Raw genomic sequence first — 14526 nt, 5'->3', positions numbered from 1 at the left:
GCCACACCCAAGATGGCGGAAGTAGCGAGGCGAGGGGAGAGACAGACGGTTAAATCCGTTAGGATTGCGGCCCGACACAGGGTGTCCTTCCAAATATCTCTGGCGTATATCGATTAGCTGCGGGTTTTCAAACCAAAAACAAATTCTGACTTTGACACAATCAATGTGACTTCTGTTGAGCGATGTTCTCCTTTGTGTGAAAGCGGAAAGTATTCACTTTGTGGTATAACTCCGTCTTTATGTTGCTGTATTATTTAAGGATTGAGTCTGGGTGCGGGATGGTGACATGTTTTTAATTTTGATTTAGTTTGCATTGTGTGACTTGTACTAGTATTGAGCAGAGTCATTTTAATCAGGAATCTGTTGCTAACCCTCCTGGATTGCTCTGTTGTCTCCTCCCGTTCTGCTTCATATTGTAAACGCTGCTAATAGAGAAAACAGGAACCGTGGCCTTTTCAAAATGCTCTTTTAAACACTATAAATTTAAAGTATTAGTGGTGGAGTAGGAAATAAGGCTGTTTGACTGGCTAGGGGTGGTAGCAGGTCCTGATGTGATTTTGTTATTGTCACATGGTCCTGAGATAGAGAGAGAATCATTTTGAGTGGGTTAAATCCCAGGACTGCATGTAACCAGAGTGGTAACCCTAAATCCAAAGTATTTATTGTTTACTAATGTATTGGGTAAATCCAGTTCCTCAGTTTTTAAGAATTCCAGACTATAGATCATGTGAAGGCTATTGGTGATACAGCTTGCCTTGCCTGTGCCAGTTGTAAGTAATGGTTTATCAAGTGAAAGAACTTTTGTTTATATAGTGCCTTTCACAATATTGGGATATCCCGAAGTACTCCATAACTCTCTTTCTGAAGTGGATTTGCTGGCGTGATGTCAGGATAAGGACAGCTAGTTTGTGCACTGTAATGAGTCTCGAAACAAGACTGTGTAGGGTTGGACCTGTACCCATTGGAATTTGAGGTGACCTATTGAAACGTGCAGAATTCTTAAGTGACTTGACAGGGTAGATATGGAAAGATTGTTTCCCCTTGTGGGAGAGGAGAAAGTGAGGACTGCAGATGCTGGATATCAGAGCTGAAAATGTGTTGCTTAACAAGCGCAGCAGGTCGGGCAGCATCCAAGGAGCAGGAGAATCAATATTTCGTGCATGAGCCCTTCTTCAGGCTCATGCCCGAAACGTCGATTCTCCTGCTCCTTGGATGCTGCCTGACCTCCTGCGCTTTTCCAGCAACACATTTTCAGCTCTCCTTGTGGGAGAGTTTAGAACCAAATGGGTAAGGGGTTGCCTAGTTAGGAGAGGCCTGAGGAGGAATTTCTTGAGGATTGTGATATTCTTTCCTGCTGAGGGCTTTTGAGGCTGACTTGTGAAGCATATTCAAGACTGACTTTTTTTTTAAATTGGTAAAGGATCTAGATGTAGGTTTGCTTGCTGAGGTTTGGATTCAGATGTTTCGTCACCATACTAGGTAACGTCATCAGTGAGCCTCCGGATGAAGTGCTGGTGGTCCAATCAAACTTACATCCAGAACCTCAACCTGAGCTACAAATCTTCTCACAACTTGCTACCATTAGTAAAGGAATTGAGTTGTGGTGTAAGTGAAGTTGAGGATTAGTCATGATCTCAGAGTCTGCTTTTAATGGGCTGAGTGGCCTAACTTTGCTTCTGCGTCTGATCCATTTGCATTGTAGAGGAGTTGCAGTTTATGCACCTTGCTTAGATTTTGAGTACTGTAATGGCCAGCATGTACACATGATGCAATTTTTATAATAAATTGTCAGGCCCATAGGAATTCAAGTCTCATCTGGCAAATGGTGAAAAGAATTACATTTCCATTTTGCAACCAAACTTAATATTACAGCCAATAAAACATCTCTACTGAAGTTTCAAGTAATGAAGAACCAATCCCTCACTATGATGTCAGATTTTTTGATTTGTTATTTACCCATGTGTCTGGTGTAACTCCAGCCTTGGAGTGATTTTCCCTCTTTGGTCTATCTCCTTCAATTTTGCTTGAACTCATTATTGTTTCTGATTGAATGCTGCCCTGATGTGAAGTACAGTTGTTCTCTCTTTCAATGTGAACTTTAGTTTGCAGTTTCAGAAGTGAGTGACAAGGGGAACAGCTAATAATTTTCATTGTATGGGTGGCATGTGGCTTAAATGGTGATGTGATAGTTAACTTGGTAATTTAGTTAAGGTAGGAGGTGGTGCGGATAGAAAACCGGGTGTTTTGAACTAAAAGTATATTCTCCTTTGGTCTCTGCATTACAATTTTTGGGCCATAGAAGGATTAGTAAGGCAATTCACTTCTACATGCAATAAGAGTGCAAATATGTAGTTGTCAAATATGTTAAATTAAAAAAGAGAAAAATCTATTCTTGTAAAAATTAACAATGAAGTCTTTGACCATGTGCTCTTGACAACACTAGAAATTATTTCTATATCTCTGTTTTAGGAATGGTATTCCTATTTGAAAGAAACTAGTATCTTACTGCTGGGATGATTTCCTCATGAAACATCTGAAGATGAACAAAACTGTAGAAGTATATAAAGAGTCAGCAGATATTGCTAAGCAGCAGGAACAGCATTATCATCTTCTCTCTCAGCTGCAGAGCCTGGTCAAAGACCTATCAAGGTAGCAACTCAGTGAATTGAAACATTTCTAGATATGTTTGATCAACCTGTTCTGAAATGCTATGACTCACCTCTGGAGCAGGTGGGACTTGAATGCTGTGATTCTCTTTTTAGGCTAGTCTACCGATATTCGAAAATCTGATTAATAAACATGTATAATAAGTTTAAATCCTCATCCCTTTAATCTGTATTTTTTATGTGATTTACACACTTCAGCTGCTTCCATTTAAAATGGCCAGTAAAACATAGAATTGGTAATTGTTTATTTACATTTTAAATTTTGTGCTCTAAGACCTCAATGTGTAAGTCAAATTTGAAGCATCAGTATAGCAATAAGAGGGCACTGCTTTGTTAGAGATGCAATATTTCAGATGAGCTGTTAAACCAATGCCTTGTCTGTCCTTTTTAGGTGGACAAAAAAATCACTGGCATTATTTTTAAGATCAACAAGGGAATTATCCCAGTGTACAAGCCAATATTTTATCCTCCAGTCAACATTGCAACAAATTGTCTGGCCAATATTACATTGTGGTTTCTGGGATTTTGCTGTGCACAAAATATTTGCCTTATCAAGTGCCCTTCATTGACTAAAATATTGTGGGTATATGCACAGCACCAAATAGTCTGCAGTGACTTAAGAGTGCAACTTGCTACCACCTTCAAGGGCAATTAGGGATGGGCATTAACTATTGGCCCAACCAGCAAAGACCATATCCTATGAATTTAACATTTTTAAAAAAAAACATTTTGAGACATGAGGTTGTGCAAAGGTTTTAAAGGCTCTGATTTTTTGAATGTCCAAACTCTATTTGGAAGTCTCCAGCTCTGTATTTTTGAATCCTGTCTCATATCCTTAATTGTTGATAAATATCATCTCTTGTCCCATCATGCAGTTCATTTTAAAAGTAAGACTTAGTGGTCACTAATTTGAAAGCACATGTAATGACCAGTAGAAATGGGCAATAAAAGCTGCTTCCAACTAGCAAAGCACAACCTTGGATCAGTTCAACAAAAAATATCCCTTTAGCAATTTCTTTTTTAAAAAAGAATCTGTTCAGTAATCAAATCTTTCCATTTCTTACTGCATGTAGACAACAGGGAAGTTACTACTTCTATATGTTTGCTTCTATATCCTCACCATCTCGTGAGCACAATACATGAATCATTGAAGGATGCGAATTTTTGTTCTCAAAGAACATTGCAGCGCAGTACAGGCCTTTCAGCCCTCAGTGCTGCACCTGACTTGTGAAATCCATTTGAAGCCCATCTAACCTCTACTATTCTATTATCATTCATGGCCTTATTACTCTGAGTAAAGAACCTACCTCTGACATTTCTCCTATATCTATCACCCCTCAATTTAAAGTTGTCCCCTCATGCTAGGCATCACCATCCAAGGAAAAAGGCTGTCACTATCCACACTATCCAATCCTCTGATCATCTTGTATGTCTCTATTAAGTCACCTTTCAACCTTGTCTCTAATGATAACCTCCAGTCCCCTCAGCCTTTCCTCATAAGACCTTCCCTCCATACCTGGCAATATCCGGGTAAATCTCCTCTGCACCTTTTCCAATGCTTCTGCGACCTTCCTATCTTAATTGTGCATTATTGGAAATCTAGTAGCTTTTCTGGTTTGAAATAGGTGATTGATGTATCTAAAAATCAAATCTAATTTGGTTTCCCTGAGTAAAACTGCATTCTCCACTCTCTGATATTGAATCCAATAATGAGATGTGGCTGATGATCAATTGCTGGAAGCATCCACTGCACTTCTAGTGGAAGTATTGCATAGGACAATTCGGTCGAAAAGAGTTGAAGTAACTTCACTAACTCCAAGCTGCCTGTAACTTTTGTAGTTTGCATCTGTCCATGGTCCAGCTCTGAACCTTTGTTTCATTAAAGAGGGATATATGTTTCAAATGGCTGCACTCCAGTCTCCTACCTTTCAGTATAGGACTTTAGGCAGGGCTAGAGATGCCTGTCGAATCTGCTCTGGGCCCAACCAAAGTGGCTGCCAACTGCTAGGGTGTAAGCTGTTGTGGTGATTACTCTGGTTGCCTGTCTATATTCTGCAGCATTTTCTGTGCCCAGATAATCCCTTAGGAGCAAGTGGCGACTGTTATCCCGCTTGAAGTCTTGTTTGAACTTTGGGCACCACAGTCTGAAATGTTTTGTAGAAAAACAATATGTTTGCTTTTTTGAAATTTTTTCATTGTGGCTCTCTATGAAAAACAATTGGGTATTGTTTTTTGATTTGCCATTTGATGGCAGCAGCAGCTAGTCTCCTTTTTTAATTCCCCTTCCAGGGCAACCACCGTCAATAGGGGCTAGTGGCTGTCACTGCTGCCTCACAGCATCTGGGTTCTATGGGCAACTGATTGATTTGTGCAAGCTTGACACATTCTGCCTGCTTCTGTATGGATTTCCTCTGAGTATTCCAATTTCCACTCTTAATTCAAAGATGTGCAAGTTAAGTGGGTTGGTTATGCCCATGGTGTCCAGAGATGTGCAGGCTAGGTGAATTAGCCATGGGGAATGCAGGGTGACAGGGATAAGGTACTGGGATGGGTCTGGATGGGATGGTCTTTGTTGGGGAGGGGGGTCAGTGTTGACTGGATGAGCCAAATGACCTATTTCCATACTATAGGGATTTACAGGTGAGTAGTATTGAAAAAGGATAGAGCAATGATAATGAGAAGAAAATTCACACTTATTTTTAATACATGTATTATTGTCTCCTACTGTCTCATGTTACCACCAATTTGTCCATTTAATCTGTTTCCACGAAGTGTTTTAAAGATCATTCCATTAACTGTCTGGTTGACTCATGGTTTTAACCATTTTAAGTCTCTTTTATCTGTACTTTTGTAAGCTAGGATGCAAAGTTTGCCTGAAGTGTTCTTTGTTTTCTTTTCCCCCATGCATCCTGACTGTGTTTAAATGTTTCGCTTTTTTCTTTCTATTTTTAGCTCATGCCAGCAGCGATTATCCTACGATACATTAAGTAATCTGGCCTTGGCTTTGATTGATGGCACTGTCTTTGAGATTGTACAGGGTTTGCTCGAGATTCAGCACCTGACTGAGAAAAATCTCTACAACCAGCGTCTAAAACTGCACAGTGAGCACAGAGGTAGCATGCTTGTGGATGTCCCAGATAGAAAATTGAACTTTTAACAGATGAAAAGGGGAGGAGGAATTTACATTTTCTCTCAAATGATTCTGATGAAAGACAATAAATATTTTTGGCAGAAATGACTACCCGGGGAAAGAAAACAGATTTTCAAAAAAAAGTAATTGAATGTGGTGGTTCTGCATTTTGAATTCACCAGTATATGTTATTTTCTGAGCAGGTTTTACTGTTTACTACTTCTGCATTGGGGTGCAGGAACCAATATTTATCTTCAGTTGGCCTGTAGGTCAGCCCAGCCTTCAGGCAACAACAATGTGTAGCGTGAAGAAACAGATCCCAAATCCTCCACAGCTGGAGAATGAATGCTATGTAGTTGGCACTGACCTTTCCCATGCTGACAGCATAGCCAACTTAGCCAACCAGTTCCTTGAGGTGTTTTAGTTGCTGTGACAACGTGTGTTTTAGCACTCCTTATAGCCTCGAGCCTTATAACCATCCTTTACTGTCAAACCCTGCAGTGAAATTTGAGCCAAGATGCTCTCTTTCAAAGGCAGAGACACTACCTACTGCACCACAAAAAAACCCAGTGAACTATTAGCATTACTATTTGTTTATTTTAACATATTCTGTATCATAGGACTAAAATGAGCTTCTTTTTGTTGCCCCTGAAATATGTAGCTGGCTAGGTCACTTCATGGCACATTTTGAGAATTTGCAGGTAAGTCAGGTGAGCTAAGAACAGATTTCCTTCTCTTAAGAACACTAGTGAACCAGATATAGATTTTCATGACCAACAATGATTTAGATTAGATTAGACTTACAGTGTGGAAACAGGCCCTTCGGCCCAACAAGTCCACACCGACCCGCCGAAGCGAAACCCACCCATACCCCTACATTTACCCCTTACCTAACACTACGGGCAATTTAGCATGGCCAATTCACCTGACCCGCACATCTTTGGACTGTGGGAGGAAACCGGAGCACCCGGAGGAAACCCACGCAGACACGGGGAGAATGTGCAAACTCCACACAGTCAGTCGCCTGAGTCGGGAATTGAACTCGGGTCTCTGGCGCTGTGAGGCAGCAGTGCTAACCACTGTGCCACCGTGCCGCCCATTATCTTTTAATGAAACTGAAATTGCTGGAGAAACTCAGCAGATTTGACAGTCATGGTTCTGAAGAAGGGTCTCTGCATAGTTAAAAGCCAACCAGCTGTGGGTCTGGAATCGCATGCAGGCCAAACCACACAAAGATGGCAGATTTCCTTCCTAAAGGTCACTACTGTTTTTACTACCATTGACAGTGGTTACATGGTCACCATGAAGATGTCTTTTAATTCCAGTTCCATTTATTGGATTCTGATTTCACTATTTGCCTTGGTGGGATTTGAACCCTGGGCACTAGTTAGGTATTCTGGTTTACTAGTCCAAAGACGTTACCAGAATTATTCTAGGATACTTAACTGAATTTAAATCCAAATGATGAGTTTGAACATGTATCCATAAGGCATTAGCCTGGATCTCTGGATTTTATCTCGTTGATTTTAACCCTACTGTGAATCCTCTTGCAAGGATACCTGCCTTGAAGAAGTTTTCCTCCTCTGGATTACTGGTCTAGTTCAGTGATATTGCACAATGCCATCACATGCAAGAGGTCCTTGTAAATAGCTAATGTGAACAGATTGGCAGCAACTCACTTAGAAAACCTATAACAGGGAGAAAATGATGATTTCTAACAGATACGTCTCTGCTATTTATTACAAATTTAAAGCTCTAGTAACATGCATTTTACAGAGTGAAATATTCTTATTGCAATACATTTCACAGAACCATTATAGAACTCGATATCAAAACAGATGATACACTGCTTTTCATAAGGAAAGGTTCATAGTTTACAAGTTGATCAGGAAACCAGCACAGTCCCTTTGGCAGGGGAGAGGGGGGGAGCAGTTGTGCCAAAATATTGTATTTCTTGATGAAATTTCCTTCCAAGAAAAAAACACAAAATAAATTTTCTTAAAGCGCTTAAACAGGAGTTGCTGAAAAAACACAAGGAGGCACTACAGAGCTGCAAGACCCACAACATGGCAGTGCTCCGTGCAGCACAGCAAAGGGAACTGGAGGTAAAAGATTTGCGTTAACCTGCTTTTGCGATGGCTTTAATCCTTTCTCCAAGCTTTTTAGATTTGCCTAATGTTTTTGTACAAGATGAGCTAACTTTCAGAGGCTAATTCTGAAGTGTTGAACTATATTGGATATGCTTCACTTGTTAAAATTTGGTCACTTATTGATTTCAAGTCGTCATGATGAGAGAGCTATCTTCAGTCTGAAATTTACTTCAGACCTATGCTAGTGCTGACGGGTAGTCTGATTGTTGTAATACATCAGGGGAATAGACAAACGTGATTTTTTTCCTGCATTCAAAACTTAGTAAGGTTAAACGAACAAAGGCTTGGATTTGAAATACTTAATTGTTTTTGTATTTTTTAACAATTGCATTCCATTGCCATTGCTGTAAGATTTAGAACCGAGCTAGTGATTTTTCTTTTTTTTTCCTTTTTCTCCTGTCTTTTAACCCAAACGGGCTTGAGCTCTAAACACTTTTTTTTTTTCTTTCCCTGCTAGGCTTTGGAGCAGAGAGTTAAGGATGAGCAAAGGATGATGGATGAGAAGATAGTCTTGGAGCTGGATCAGAAAGTGATTGACCAGCAAAACACCCTGGAGAAGGCTGGTGTTCCAGGATTCTACATTACTACAAACCCTCAGGTGACTCCCCTGTCAAAGATGTTTAGTATAATCTTTATTTTTTTGGGTCACTTTTCTTTGTTTACCAATTACACTTAATGCTAATGGGTTTTATGTAAAAAAAAACATTTACTTCTGGACTTCCAAGCCTGAGTTGCTCTCCAAAGTCTGTCAATATTGTACTGTTAACTTGTATATTTGGATAACACAAGGTGAGAAGACAACTCTCAAACAGGTCAAAGAGCATTCTTGCTGAGTAGCTTGTTACCGGACCTTGATGTTACTAGAGCTGATTATCCATACGCTTGCTGTCAGCAATAGTACAATAAAATGTGCTCGTGTATGTATGTAATCTATTCATATTCATGTTCTTTGTGAATTTTTAAAGCCACACTACCACTGTTACTCTGCTTTCCTGTTGGCTGTGAGTTTATCCTATGCTGTAAATGGTTGGGCTGAAAGGTTCTGGGTTTAATGTCTACCCTGCTGAACTGATTGAAAGTATCGATGTTATGATTGGTCCCATTCCCCTCTTAGGAAAGGAGAAAAATATGCCGTAGATGACACTTTCTTCTTACTGTTGAGAAACCTTTGGAAGTAGAGGGAGACTCTCTAACTAGCTTAGCTGGTCTGCTTCCCCTGAGTCAGATCCAAACCCATGACCTGTATAACCCAGAAAGGCAAGGGCAACAGATACAAGGGAACCTGAATTCCCTTCCAAGCCAGTCGCCATCCTGACTTGGAAATATATCACTGTGTATCATTGGCTGTCATTGGATCAAAATCCAAGAACTCCCTCCCTAACAGCATTGTGGGGATTCTTGATCCGATGAGACTAGGACCCATGGACACAGCCTTAGAATTAGAGGGGGTCAGTTCAGAACAGAAATGCGGAGACATTTCTTCAGCCAGAGGGTGGTGGGCCTGTGGAATTCATTGCCACGGAGTGCAGTGGAGGCCGGGACGCTAACTGTCTTCAAGGCAGAGATTGATAGATTCTTGTTGTCTTGAGGAATTAAGGGCTACGGGGAGAACGCTGGTAAGTGGAGTTGAGATGCACATCAGCCATGATTGAATGGCGGAGTGGACTCGATGGGCCGAATGGCCTTACTTCCGCTGCTATGTCTTATGATCTTGTGCAGTAGCTCACTACCACCTTCTCAAGACCTGACTAGCAAAGCCTGCATCCCCTGAATGAAGGTGTGGAAAGTATCTATGAATATCCAGGTTCATGTTACATGAGAGCTGTCTACTGTAGTCAGACCAATGTTTGAATAGCTGCTTGTAGCTTTTATTGGCTCCCAACAACCAATGTTTTAGTGGGATACTTGTACAATATTAACTTTACTTTCAATTTGAAACAGGTAATAGGAAAGGATTTCCATATTTACTGACTATTATCTTACGACCCCAGCATCTGATCCCACCCTCAACATCTTCTGCTGTCATAATTTTTGACCTGTATCTGGCCATCCCTCACTCTTTGGTTTTTGGAAGGGAAAGAGCCCTCTGTGTCGCAACATCATCTACATGGGAAGTCATCACTCAGTTCTCATGGCTTTCTTTGAGCCACCTCAATGCCATTTTTTAAAAAAAAAATATAGGGACCAGAAGTGATCAGTGTATTCATAGTCTAACTGAGCTTCTATTCAAATTTTAAATTGATTTTCAATTGTCTTTGTGGACATTAACCACAGTGATTTTATTTTTCTTAATGGCCTTATTCACCTTTTCACTACTTTAGTGATTTGTGTAACTGTGCCCTTGCTCCCCCTCCTACCTCTACCCCATTTAGGGACTTGCTTTTCAAAGAATACGTGACCTCCTCATTCTTCCTACCAAAACAAGTTGCATTACATTTTTAAAGGTATGTAGAATTTTGCTTCCTAACTGCAGGAAGAACATTTTCCCCAAATCAGAGACTCACTGGAGTATGTATCATTAAGTTTGGAACAATTCACCAGAAATTAGCCAAGCTAGCCCAAGATTAACAAATTTCAAGTGTAAGTTATATTTTTGCAATTTTTTTTTAAAGCATCGTATTGGCTGTTTTTGTCCACCAATTTGCCTCACCTTGAGATCAAAACAATCAGCAATGCAAGTTTCTGCCAGTTGTGGCATATTATCAATGACAGGACATTGTGGCAAAGCTTTTAGTGGTCCAAGTTCTAAATGGTTTTGTTTCTCTATTTTACAGGAACTGACCTTACAGATGAATTTGTTGGAACTGATCTTAAAAATGCAGCAGAAAGTATGTGAATCGGGGAGTTGCTGATGTAGTATGTCATTGGATTTAAATCCAAAGTGGTCAAGCTCATCTAATAAACATCCAGCAACCCCTAGATTTGAAATGACAAGCCAGAACAATCGATACTAAAGGTTTGCTAAATGCTATTTATACAGGAACTCCTGACTCTAACTCTGGTTATATGATAAGATGTCTGTAAATTTCAACTTGTATTCAGATGCCAAATCATTATACATTACATGTGCACAAGGAGAGGAATATAAAACACATTGCAGTTGTACTCCTCTATTTTGGTTCAAATGCTCCAAATTAAATCTGCTCACCTTTTGACACTCGGGTTTTTGGAAAGTGAATTGTTTAATTGGTACCATCTACTTGCAGAGCTTCCTGTAATATTACCATGTTTATCCTGGAATGTGACTGAGTGGTAAAACTGATACTGGTATCAAAGAACATCTTTTATGCAATTTATTTTTGTTGCGCAAGTTGACATAAAGGAATCATGTGAATTAGTGTAACCGAACTGTGCACGTTGTATAAGCAGAAAATCTTGCGAAAGGAAAGCAAATGCAAGAAAATGAAATGCTGATGTGTGAGAGGCTGCAGTTTCCACTTTCAGTAGCTTATTTTTGTTATGGTGGATTCACAGAGAAATTGTGATCTTTGCTTAAAAAGCTTGAATATTGATATCAATGTTACACACTTAGCGGATGGGAATCTTTTGCTTTCAGTTGGCATTAACTTGATATACTTGAAATGGAGTAAGTGTCTCAATGCTATGTGAAATAATCTATTTATACATCTAGATAATGACCTGTAATATAGTGGGGACGATTGCATAAAATTCCTACAGGCAAGTCTGACTAGCTTACCAAGGTTGTTTATTCAGCTACTACACTCATTTAACTTGTTCAGTTTAAATTGGGAAAGCATTTTGGCTCATCAGTGTTATATATTTTTAACTTGGTTTGTTTTTGATTTGTATGATTCTCAAAGTTTTCAATAAATTGAACACTTTTTTCTCGATGAATAAAACATTTTTTAAAATCACTTATACTTTCCTGTCTTTAATCGCTTGTTCAGTAAGTATACACAATATTAATGAATGTCTAACATTTTAGAACTGGAATGGTTGTGTTGATTGTGATATCATTAATTTTTAGATGGTTAATGGGGACAGAAATACTATAATCACCCAGATTGGTACAATATTTGGGTAATATGATTTGATGCATCAAATTTTAACTTTGTAATTCACCTTCTCCCATACTTTCACTGGCCTATCGCTTTCTATACTACCATCCCTACCCTGCAACCCTACCCACCTCTCATTTATCTCTTGGCCTCCTGGCCCACAAGCCTCATTCCTGATGAATGGCTTATGCCCAAAACATCGATTCTCCTGTTCCTCGGATGCTGCCTCACCTGCTATGCTTTTCCAGCACCACTCTCTCAACTCTGATCTCCAGCATCTGCAGTGCACCCATTCTCCTTTTTGTTCTAGATGTTGAATTTGTTGTTGGAGCTGCACTCCTCTTCAGCCATGTAGGAAGTATTCAATTATATTCTTGACTTGTGCTATTGTAGCTGGTGTACATGGTAAATGGAGTCAAGTGAATTGCTTGCTGTAGTATTACTAATCTGACTGGCTCTTGACCACAGCCATAATAAATACTGTGGGTCCCAGTTCAATTTCTTTCAACACCTCGGATGTTGAGTTGTTGGGTTAGTGGGGACAGAATTCAGTGAATGTTGAGGGATAATGGTCATACCCTGTAGTTGGAGATGGTCAGTGCTCATCATTTGTGTGACATAAATGTTATTTGCTACTTAGCAGCACAAGCCTCAATGTTGTCCAGGTCTTGTTGCATACAGATACATGCATCAGCATCTGAGAAGTCAAGAATGCTGCTGGACATTTTGTGCAATCATCTTTTTGGAGGGGAGTTCATTGATACAAGCTGAAGATGTTGATGTTGAGAATGCTACCTTGAGGAGCTGCTGCCATGATATCTTGGGCTAAGATAAAGAAGCTGAATGTTTCAAGTCTAGTTTCAAATGTGCACGTGACAAAGGACAAGCTGCTTTGTGTAATATTGACTGAGGATTTAAAGGTTGCTTGAGAATTAAATGCTGACAGATCTCTTGGTCTTGGAGTACGTTATTGTAGAATCTTCGTTGTCATCATTATCCATGGTGTCTCTATCCAGTATCTCATCTGAAAGGCACCACCTCTGATGATGCAATTGAAGTATTGATCTAATTATGCTCTGGTCACTGAAGCGATGCACCAGCACCCAACTTCCTCTTCCTAAGAAGGGAGTACCACCAGTGAGCCATAGGTCAGAGATTATAGTAAGGGATTATATACTGTTACTTTGGATTACCACAACCAGAAGAAAATATATTTCTGATGTTTTTATGAGGTATGAATTAGCTAGCCCAGTGAACAATAACCCTTGACTAACATCAAAACTGTGTCTCTCTGTATTGCTCACTCTATGATGTCCTAGCCCCTTCCACTTCCCACAGCCATATAAGCCTCAAAAATGATCAAATGTAAATCTGTTCTTTGGAAAATAACTTGAGATCAACTGCTGCCACAGGTCAATAAGTTCAGGCAATGATGCCAATATTTTAACAATCTGTCTTGCTTTCTCGCGATGCTTGCAATAACAAGAAGCTGTCAACTTGTTTATAACCTCCAAGATTTCCCAGAAAGCTTAGCTTTAAGTTTTTTGCTCCGTGCCAATCTGTGTGCATATCCCAGGTTTTATCAGGAAATCTCTATCCTTAATTAACTGTTCCCATAACAACAGCAAAGAATCAAAATATACTATGGCTTCAAGATGGAAGTGCCTGTGGTTATTAAGTAGGTGGGTGGGTAGATGCTGCAAATTTGCATAACATAACACAAACGTGGCATTTAATCCAATGAAATGCTGCTGATGTTTTTGCTGAACAGAAAGTTTCTCTTTCTTACTTCACCTAACTCTCTTCCTTTCTCCCTCAAATATTCTTTTAATTTGCTGTAACCAGTTTGCTATCAATTTGTAGTGACCTCCTGCTTCCATCTGCTGTCACCCTAGTCATGAATCTACAATCTGATGCCTTATTGAAGTTTGCTGACAGTTCTCCTGTTCAACTGGTTCTTCCAGTTTATGGTGAGCAATTATTTGACTCTTCAAGTAATTGGTCATGAAAATAAATTTACTGTTCAGAGTTTACAGTTGTCAGAAAAATAATGATGAGACACACACACGGCAGTGCTGTGATGCGTGTTTGTGTGGAAAGCCTAGCAATTTGTGACCAGGAAAACGTGGAGTTGCAAATTGCTATAAAATTGCAGCACTCTTCTCAAATGGGATTCACCAGCAATAATCCAGAGTCAAAAAAAAAAGGTAAATTTGCACCGTAACGTTCAAATAGCCCTGGCACAGCTATTTCGGGTTAGCAATTTGTGTTGCAAAGTTATGGTGGATAGGAAAGTCGCCCTATCCACTGGTAGAAGGGTCAATAACCATAGTGGGATAAGAGGTAGAAAGCTAAGCTAAGAATTGAGAATATCTTTTCTGAGGGTGGTTTAGTGTAGAACTTGCTGCCTGAAAGGGTAGTTGAGTCAGAAATTCTCCAACATTTAAGCAGTGTTCAGGTATTCCTTTGTGTTTCCCTCTGGGCTATGGGCTAAGAAATAAAAAATGAGGCCTGTTTAGTCAGATCTTTGTGTGCTTGCCCACGAACAATGGGCTGAATGG

At 39.8% G+C, this 14526-nt stretch overlaps 1 protein-coding gene across 2 annotated transcripts; it reads left to right on the top strand.

The window, feature by feature from the left end:
* Positions 1-11821, top strand: dgcr6 (DiGeorge syndrome critical region gene 6). Of its 2 annotated transcripts, none has more exons than XM_060843923.1 (6): positions 1-223; positions 2470-2649; positions 5619-5767; positions 7801-7901; positions 8404-8544; positions 10721-11821. In XM_060843923.1, exons 2-6 carry the CDS (start codon positions 2525-2527, stop codon positions 10796-10798), a joined length of 594 nt encoding a protein of 197 aa, XP_060699906.1. In that variant the 5' UTR covers positions 1-223; positions 2470-2524; the 3' UTR covers positions 10799-11821. The 2 variants fall into 2 exon arrangements, with proteins under 2 accessions (XP_060699906.1, XP_060699905.1); XM_060843922.1 differs by having other exon boundaries at positions 5619-5779.
* Positions 11822-14526: the final 2705 nt, after the last annotated feature.

Source organism: Hemiscyllium ocellatum, chromosome 24 (assembly GCF_020745735.1).
Source record: "Hemiscyllium ocellatum isolate sHemOce1 chromosome 24, sHemOce1.pat.X.cur, whole genome shotgun sequence".
Taxonomy (NCBI): Eukaryota; Metazoa; Chordata; class Chondrichthyes; order Orectolobiformes; family Hemiscylliidae; genus Hemiscyllium; species Hemiscyllium ocellatum.
The sequence above is the reverse complement of the archived record's forward strand: the minus strand, read 5'-3'. Positions and strand labels throughout refer to the sequence as shown.

Bases quoted from the DNA above. Each gene is read 5' to 3' on its own strand.
- dgcr6 (XM_060843922.1), top strand. From the start codon at position 2,525: ATGAAACATCTGAAGATGAACAAAACTGTAGAAGTATATAAAGAGTCA. The intron at 5,780-7,800 runs GTAGCATGCTTG...ATTTTCTTAAAG, and splicing joins ACTGCACAGTGAGCACAGAG to CGCTTAAACAGGAGTTGCTG. The intron at 8,545-10,720 runs GTGACTCCCCTG...TCTATTTTACAG, and splicing joins ACATTACTACAAACCCTCAG to GAACTGACCTTACAGATGAA.